Below are 9,975 nucleotides of genomic sequence, written 5' to 3'. Positions count from 1 at the left end.
GTGCTCCATAATAATGATTGAAAATTAGCTCAATTTTCAAAGGTTAGGTGTAAAATTAGCTCAACTTGCAAACATTAGAGGTATAATCGTATCATTTATGATGTTAAAATAAAATTTCTATTGTTTGCCAATGTTAGGTACTTTTATACCTTATTCCTAAATAAATACACGATTTACAATTTGGTTTAGTTATGTTTCAAAAAACTTCCATTTTAATTGTTTGGCTATTTTCTGTGAAATGCGGACGTGCCAGAGAAGTATAGTATTCTCGAACTGTGTAATAAAATTGCGCTTACTAACTTTTAAGTATAAAATGATTGTAAGAAACAAAGAGACCTAAAATTTCAAAGGATTCGATTATCAAAAAACGATATCGACCTTACAAAAATGATTGAAGAACAAAACAAAATAAAGTTGTACTAGAGAACTTGGGTGAACTTTGAACTCGAATAAAAATGAAAATTACAGCTAAGACAATGATTGAGAAATTTAAATTACTGAAGTCTATAAAGATTTTTCTTCAGTTTTGCTTGAGCGTGTGTTGCGTTGGACCATTTTCATTGTGATTTCTGACTTTTATAGACGTTGGAGGTAACTTCATGCTTCCTTCCACTAAGTCATGTTCTCCAACTTCACATCATGTCTTGAGTAATCGCTCCACCATCTGGATGAATTGACTCTAACATTTTCTAATTTTTTTTTGCTTTTAAATTGGCTCATATAACACACATTAAAATAGCAAATGACCTCTTGGACCGCCTTAGGTTTACCTCCAGTCTCACCCGAAGTTCACTCTGGGAAGTAAGTTTCCCCTGAGGTTCACTCTAGGAAGTAAGTTTCCCCTGAGATTTAATATAGGAAAATAGGTCTTCCATGAAGTTCACTTTAATTAAGAAAATAGGTCTCCACGAGGTTCACTTTAGGAAGGTTTCTCCTGAGGTTCACTCTAGGAAGTTTCCCATAGTTTCTCTCAAGATGTGTCCCTTGGTTTCTCTCAAGATGTCCCTCTGGTTTCTTTCAATTTCCCTCAAGATGTTTCCCCTAGTTTCTTTTAAGATGTTTCTCTTAGGGGAAACTGAGGCTCATTCTATAAAATTCTAAGTGAACGGTGCACAAAGAAAAATAAACCATTGAAATTGAAGTACATCAAGAACGAAAGACAGTGTATTAGGAAAACATAAAAGAATTTTCACAAAATGAAAAGTTTTAACAATTATTTTAAGAAAAAGTTTTCTAAAAAGTTCTTTTGTAAATGTAAACAAAGAAATGTGTCAAGAAAATTTTATATTTGGTGTAAACACTACTTAAAATTTTCAATTAAATTTTTTTGAATTACAATTTCAACTACGTGGGTGTTTGGTAGCTCATTTTAATGTTCATATTTGTCTTTTCACTTCAAAAATGAGAGTTTTAGATGTTTGGTTAATGACATTCTGTTTGCCCTTTTCCAGTAGCAAACAACAAAACATAACAGCAAACAGTAGGCAAAACAAACGGGTCATACGTTACCCTAAGTTCAAATGAAGTCACAATTAGCAATAAACAAAGACTAATCATTTTATACAAACATGCTAAATTGGAATTCGAGAGAAGGGAAGGAAAGAAAAGAACATACAGCCATGTTCACATGCACCTTAATGACCAAATGAATTTGGTCATTCACCGTTAGATATAGGCTTATTAAATCTAAGCCTTAGGATGCTTTGAATCTCCACCCTAAGATTTTAACAGGCCCAGATCTAATGGTGAATGACCAAATACTACATGGTCATTAAGGTCCATGTGATCAGAACCGAAAGAACACAACCCAAGACGAGAAATTCTATTATAGTCCCGGTCTATTGAACTTTACAAATAAAAACATGACCGTCACCCAAGACCTAATCAATTTACACAACGTACACGTGTCATCGTAAAACAGTGGTTGTACACAGTTTCCCTTAAATCATAGGTTCCCATCGGTATTTTCAAGGGAATCGACGTGGCTTAAGGAGGGTCCACTTTGGTCTGACCCTTGACTTGAGGCCTAGTGCAAGAAAATCCCTTCCTTAATCCAAATGAAATATTACCAATTTCCTCCATGCCCCTATTTTATTATTCATAAATAATTTCGCTTTCAAAAAAATAAAATAATTTCAATAAAACGCCTTTCTTTTTTGTCTTTAATCTCTGGATCTGTCTCTCTCTCCTCCCTCCATTCTCTTCTCTCTTCTCTCTTCTCTCTCTAGGGTTTTGCTTTAATCTTCCTTTTGTTTCACTGTAAGTACTGAATTCTTTACTTTTACATCGTATTCTTTACGCTTCTATTGATTATCTATTTCATTTGGGGATGTTGTTTCTTCTAATTCTTCTTTTTTCCATTATCTGTTTATTGACTGGGCTCGTGTACGCGAGTCATGAGCTACTTTGGCTGGAGCGCTTTTATTTGCTTTGCTCATTTCTTTTCATTTCTCTAATTACATGGACGAGGTTTATTTGAATAGGGAATTAGGGTTTATTTGCTTTAGCCCTCTGTTTGGTTACTGGGAAAATGTGAAGTAAAAGTACATTGACAAGGTTTATGCATCTCTTTCTTTTGCTTGTTTTAAATAGCCTAGAAAGAAAGAGCTTGGATGAAATAGTGATTCAATTTAGGGTTTATTTTAAATCTTTGTTAAAAATCTTGTTTTTTTAAATTATTTCCTGGATATCCCCCTTTTTATACTAATCGGTGTGGGTTTGTGTTATTTTAATTCCTTTCCGTTGCTTGGAGTAACTGCTGGTTCTATTCAGTTTAGAGCTTTGGTAGACATTAGGTGTTACTGCTAACCATTACCTTTCTACTCACCTTCCTTATTAAGAATAATGATGACCCGTTTTACGAACTCCTATTTTCTCCAAGTTGGCCCCCATTTTGTTCATTGTTGAGATTTGGTTTGTTTCTTCTTTTTGGATAAGTTTCTTTAATGATTAATTTGGTTTCAGACTTATGTTTTCTTCTTTTACTGGTAGTATCAAAAAACCAGTGGAGATTTATACCAAAGGAGCATAGCTCAGTTGGTACACCTTGTGGGTTCGAATCCATCCTCTTAAAGAAAAAACCAGTGGAGATTTAATCAATCATTAAACTGTTTGCATTAAGATGTGTGTGATTGTGTCATTGGCTACAGTTGAGAAGTCTTTCACAAGGCAATGCTGAAATACTGCATATTTCTTCTCGTTCCTATTCGGTCCTTATTGTTTATTTTGTCCTATCAACATTTATTTGACTCTTTTATGGCTTAAAAGAACTGAAGTTGCGTTTGTAGCTTACTTTCTCAATCTCTCAATGGTGCATTATTATAGGTTGGAAGATATGTTATATGAACCAAAAGGGCTAACTAATGCTACTCCCTCCGGTCTAAAATAGATGTCGGATTAAGATAAAACATTGATTAAACTATTAAAATAACTAAGTTGCCCTCATACTTCTATCCTAAAACACTACTACTTTTTATGCAAAAATTCTCTTACCATAATTAAGGGCAAATTTGAGAAAAAATGGTCAAATGTGTATTGATAATATAAAACGTCATATATAAAAAACCAAATTTATAATCCTAAAACGACATCTATTTCAGACCGAAGGGAGTATTTATCATTTGATCAACATGTTTTTTTTTTCTTGACATAGTGGATTTGAGGATAATCATCAGTTGTCAATAGGATTCCAGTGTCCAACTATGCTCTAGAATCCTTTAGCAGAATGTAAAATTTTAGTTATCATCGTCAAGGCCAAAATTTTATTGAACTTCATTTGCCCCATATTTTGAGATGCAAAATTACTGAGGGACTACTGGTCGTAAAAGCTTGAGATGTAGTCTATGTCTGCATATTGCATAATGAATTGTGTGTGATGTACATGATTAGGATTTCCTGTCTTTGCATACATACATGAAATATGAGAAACATGGATTTGAAGGAAGTTTGTATATGTGCACAAGAGCTACTGGTGCTAATTTGAAGATTTTAATTGCGCACTAAATGTGTATTTGACAAGACTTGTGCTTTTAGCTCTATGATTTTCTTGACTATGCTTGAGTGTCTCTCACTTTGCTGGTTTATGAATTGAAGTACTAAGTCTTAAAAGGCATGTATTTGAAGAGTATATGTTACAAGGCTTTCAAATAATACAAGCATTTGATTTTCACTTGAATTTTCAGCTTGCAGATTTAGTCATGTTTGTTTCTCACACATACATATTGGTGAAAAATTATATTTTGTAGGAAAAGAGTACATGTTATAAGACTTCATTATAGACCATGTTGAATCTATTTATGATGGAAAACCGTATTTCAATTTTGCTTGTATTATTTGGTTTTTGTCAGATGATATAGTTGATTTTGGTATTAGTTTAGGAAACATAAGTTGACGTTTCATTTCTGTTGATTTGCAGATATCATATTCCCCCATCTTGCTGGAAAATTCTTAGAGTGAATTTTTGGTCTTTGGTTTATTCAACAATGGGGGATGCAGAAAATATACTCCCACCTTCAAAGAAGAGAGCTGCTGGAAGAGAGATCACAAAAGACAATCCTGGTCTTGATGACGAGGGCGATTCTTCAGAGGAGACTGGAACTTTTCAGAAGGCCAGTGATGAGGTGCTAGCAAGTAGACGAATTGTGAAAGTTCGTCGCAACCAATCCTCAACAGCCCCTTCATCCAATCCATTTGCTGGGATTCGCTTGGTTACTCATACTGAAATAAGTACCGTCCCTGCTGCATCAGCAACTGAGGTAGTCACTGCAACTGTGAAAGCACCCGAAGACAGGAGAAGTGATTCTGGTGAAGGAGCTGAAAAGGGAAAAGTTGAGACTGGTAAGCTGTCAGAAGCCAAGATTGAAGAACCAGTATCTGAAACTGTTGCTGAGAAGGAGGTGGCTGAGGATAAACAGAACAATAATGTAGGTGATGAGGCATCTGATTCCAAGGCTGTTAATGAAAAACCATTAGGAGATGATAAAGCTGAGAATGATAAAATTGTGGATAGTGAGGAGGCTGAGAGTAAAAAAGCCGCAGAAAGTGACAAGGCTGAAAGCGAAGCTAAAAAGGATGATGGTAGTGAAGAAATAGATCCTAGTGCTGATAGCAGTCGTTTGAGTTCTTTCCATCAGCTTTCTAGTAGCCAAAATGCTTTTACCGGACTTGCTGGAACTGGCCTTTCTACTCCTACCTTCAGCTTTGGTTCAGTTTCAACTGATGGATCTGCAACGGGTACCAGTTTTGGGTCTCTCTTTGGGCAGAAAAATGAGAAGCCTTCATTTAGTTTTGGTCTTTCTACCAATGGTAGCTCGGCAGTTTTCAATACAACAGGGTCATCTATTGTCTCAAAGAATGAGGGCACTGGTTTTCCATCTATGCAAGAGGTTTCAGTTGAGACGGGAGAAGAAAACGAGAAAGTGGTTTTCTCAGCTGATTCGGCACTGTTTGAGTATACTAATAGTGCTTGGAAGGAGCGTGGAAAGGGGGAACTGAAGGTGAATGTCTCTAGTACTGGGCCAGAAAGAGCTAGACTCCTTATGAGAGCTAGGGGTAATTACAGGTTAATTCTGAATGCAAGTCTGTACCCGGACATGAAGCTTACAGATATGGAAAAGAGAGGCGTCACTTTTGCCTGCATCAACAGTATTGGTGAAAATAAAGAGGGTCTATCTACTTTTGCGCTAAAATTCAAGGATGGTGCCGTAGTGGAAGAGTTCCGTGCAGCTGTGACAGCACATAAGGATAAAATAGCTACTGCTCTGAAGACTCCAGAGAATTCACCCAAGGCTTCTGAAGAGTGAAAAATTGCATGAAATGTATTGATAGAATTCTTATGAAAGGGCTGCTGTCTCCATTTGCATGCGGCGAAAGAAGAATCTTCTTCAGGAGCCATGGTTGAGCCCTATGTAGCAGAGTGTCTTAATGAAGTCAGGTTCCGCTTTTTTGTTGTTTAAATTCGGTGTAGTCCTCAGGAAAATGTTGTCACTTGAATTTGAGTCCAATCTTGAGTTTGAACTGCAGAATTTGCAGCTCAGAGAGACTTGGAATGTTGAACAAGTTTACAGTTTCTCCCCTAACTAGGGATATATATAATATCAAATTGCATGATATTATGATGTTACATTCGTGTTCACATGGACTTTGATGATCAAATGAATTTGGTTATTCACTGCTAGATATAGGCCGATTAAATTTAAGCCTCATGATGTTTTGAATCTCCGTCCTAGAATTTTAATCAGTTTATATTTAACTGCGAATGGCCAAATTCAATTGGTAATGAGGGTCCATATGAACACTACTGGATGATGTTATTGCATATTATATGTGCCTGGTATTTTATGCTTTGCAAGGACAACAATTTGAAATTTGGCCTTTGAAATGGCGATTTGTAGCTGTTCTTGGGTCTATAGTTCATGGCTGTATTCATGGTTTAATTTAAAGTCGGCAAAAGGACATTTCTGAGCTGTTCTTTAGTCTTCTATTTTAACTTTGGTTAGGATTTAATGAAAGTTGTTCTGTATTTCTATAGTATGGTTAGGTATGAAAACATAAAATATATATCTTTTTTCATTAAGACCAATCAATTAATGCTCAATATAAATGGGTTGGATGGGTTTTGGGTTGAGTCTAATTTTAATTTGAATATTAACATACTTCTTTCTTTTTTTATTTAAGAGTTATTTTGTTATTTCAACATAAAAAATGAGTAATATAATATTAAACTTTACATCAAAACTGATGATAGAATAAAATTTCTAATTTTTCTTGAATTTCTTCTCCCAGCGAAATTTCCGGATCGAATGAATAATCCAAGTTACAGTTTCATGATATATTATAAAAGAAAAAACAAAAGTCTTATTTTAAGGATGCAATGGAGAGAACCAATGTAAGTTTGTTTTTTTTTTTTTTTTTTTTGTATTTCTCTTCTATTTACATTTGTATTTGTAAATATGTATTACATAAAAGAAATCTATATTTAATTTGTTTTTGACAAAGTAAGCTTGCCTTGTCAAATTTTACCATTGGATGAATTTTTCACTCCATCATCCAATGGTGAAAAAAATAAAGTAAGGTTTACTTTGTAAAAAACAAAGTAAGTTACATAAAAATATAAATTGTGGAGTTACAAACATTAAGAAATGAAAAGTTACAATATTATGAAATATAGAGTTACAACAATAAAGAAATTGTGGAGTTACAACCATTAAAGAACGGAAGAGTAAGATGATTATAAGGGTTTAGGTCAGGAGTGCAGGGTAAAAAATATTTTATAAATATAATAATACCAGTTTTTTTTTTTTTTGACAGGTATATTAATACCAGTTAGGCTTTAAAGGTATAAATAATTGATACTTTAGATTTTAAAGAGATCTGATTGATTTTTTTTTTAAATATAATTTGAAGGCTAATTTAATTTAACATCTTTCTGATTTTGAAGAAATAAAAGTATTTGACGAATATAATAATATGTGCCATGAAATACTTTTTTTTTTCCTTTTTTTTATCATTTATTGAAATATATTTTAAATTAAAAAAAAGTATAAAAATAAATCTTATAGTTTGATCAATTTGTAAAGACACTCTTAAATGTTTTCAAATAAGGATAGACGCTTTGTGAAATTTGCAATTAAATGATATGTGAATCAATTTTTCGGTCAAATAATATTATGGTTTAGTTAATTTGTAAAACCAAACTTTGTATTTTCGGTAATTTGAAAAGTTAGTCTTTTTAATTACTCCAAATCTGTAAATCATTATGACAATAATTTTTGACGGAATGACTGAGTTTATAAACTGCATCAAACACAGACTCCTATTTGCAAACTTTTGAACCACATAAACTGTCTCTGCAAATCGGCCAAATTAGAAAATTTATATTCGTACTTTTGAGTTATTGTTTTAAGTTTGTATTAATTATAGGGGAATATTCCAACTAAACTGAGGATATGCAAGGTCTCAAATCAAAGCCTATATATTTATAACAAGAATAAGATCACATCTTCCTAAAAAAAACAATCAAAACAAAGAAAAAACATCTACCAAATAAGATTTTAAATTAATTAAAGGCCGATCACCAAATACAAAATATTTTGGGAAAATTACACAGAAATTCATATTTTAAAAACTATTTACAATTATGAAAATTGCTTTTATGTATTTTATCATTATATGATTTTAAATTTTAAAATATCAGAATATCATAATTTTATTTTTATTTTTGTCAAATTTTCAGTTATTCAGTTGCAGGAAATAAAAACAGTTTTAAAAAAACCACCAAATATGATATTTAAATAAATTTGTTTGACATTTAAATAAATTTGTTTAAGGGTCTGATACAGTATAAATAATTTATTAATTATGATCATGGTGTAATTTACCCAAATATTTTTACGGGCCAGAAATGCATTTTCCACCCAATTTATAGTCCAAACTCCAAATCAAGCCTTTTAGTAAATTAGTAGTAAAGAAGCTAGCAATAGGATAATATATAAATTACATTAAAAATAATATTTTTATTTTTATTTACAATTATAATACTAATCTTTTAGTAAATTTTAAAATATCATAATATTATAACTTTATTTTTATTTTTTGTCAAATTTTCAGTTAATCAGTTGTAGAATAAAAAACAGTTTTAAAAAACTCATCAAATTTGACATTTAAATAAATTTATTTAATAATTTGAAACATTTGTAAATAATTTGTCAATCCTGAATATTGTGTAAATTCCTTTCAAGAGCTGAGTTACTTTTTGCAGAGTTTGAGCGTATGATGAACTCATTTTGGTGGAGTTCGAATGGTGGAGATGACAAAAGGCACCCGATGGATTTTCTAGGATAAATTGTGCCTTCCAAAATCTGTTGGTGGAATGGATTTCAAGAAAATGAAAGATTTTAATTTGACTCTGCTTGCAAAACAAGGGTGGAGGCTTTTGAATCATCATACTTTCCTAATGGCTCGGGTATATAAAGCAAGGTATTATCCTAATTCCCATTTTCAAGCTCAGTTATGTTCGACGCTTGCTAGTCCGTCTTCTCCGACTGTCCGTCCAGTTGCTAAGTGGTGTCCGTCTTCGTCTGGTTTGTTGAAGTGTAATTTCGATGCTGCGATTTTCCCTACTCAAGACGCTTTTAGTTTTGGTTTCGTTATTAGAGATAATTCTAGTAACCTAGTTACCGTGTCAGCTAGGCTTTTATCCTATTCCTTAGATTCCCTTATTACTAAGTGTCCTAGTGTGTATGAAGCATTGAGTTGGTTGAAAGAGCACAATTAACAAGATATTATTCTAGAATCTGATTCTCAAATATTTGTTAATGATTTTCACAATATAGATGAGATAGATTCTTTTTTCGGTTTTATTATCTTTGACTATAAATTTTTTCATGCAGATATCATTAATTATCATATCAATTTTGTTAGTCGATCGACGAATCGTATAATGCATACTCTAACTAGAATTGCCAGTTTTGAGTCTGGTTGTAGGATGTGGGCTCATGTTTCCTTATTTTGTTTGTAACATTTTGAGGATTTTAAATAAAATTTCTCAATTCCTTCAATTTTTTTTTGACTTAATTTAGTCGAATCCAATCAATTCGTCTTTTATAATGTAATCCAAATTAAAACCGAATAAAAATATATGAAATAGATGAGTTGGATTTGAATTGGGTTAGCTATAGTTAGTGGAGTGAATATTTAGTTTTATGGGTGAATTACATGAATATCATAATTAATCTTAAAATTGTCAGTGCCTTTTATGGTTACTTTGTTTTTGACAAAGTACCATTACTTGGTATGTTTTCACCATTGAATGATGGAGTATAAAATTAATCCAATGATGAAAACACATAAAGTAAGACTTATTTTGTCAAAAACAAAGTAAGCATAGCCTTTACCAAATTGTCATATCATCAAACTTAATTATTAATATGTCATTATTCTTTATATATTATGATTTTACATCACAATTTAAAAATT

The 9,975-nt window shown here is 32.4% G+C and overlaps 1 protein-coding gene across 1 annotated transcript; it reads left to right on the top strand.

Moving 5' to 3' along the window:
* The first annotated feature begins 2,103 nt into the window (after positions 1-2,103).
* LOC136222481 (nuclear pore complex protein NUP50A) lies at positions 2,104-6,121 on the top strand. The gene is made up of 2 exons (XM_066010258.1): positions 2,104-2,259; positions 4,415-6,121. The coding sequence occupies exon 2, from the start codon at positions 4,482-4,484 to the stop codon at positions 5,799-5,801; it is 1,320 nt and encodes a 439-aa protein (XP_065866330.1). The 5' UTR covers positions 2,104-2,259; positions 4,415-4,481; the 3' UTR covers positions 5,802-6,121.
* The last annotated feature ends 3,854 nt before the right edge of the window (positions 6,122-9,975 follow it).

Source organism: Euphorbia lathyris, chromosome 3, assembly GCF_963576675.1.
Source record: "Euphorbia lathyris chromosome 3, ddEupLath1.1, whole genome shotgun sequence".
NCBI lineage: Eukaryota > Viridiplantae > Streptophyta > Magnoliopsida > Malpighiales > Euphorbiaceae > Euphorbia > Euphorbia lathyris.
This window is presented reverse-complemented; position numbering and strand designations above follow the sequence as displayed.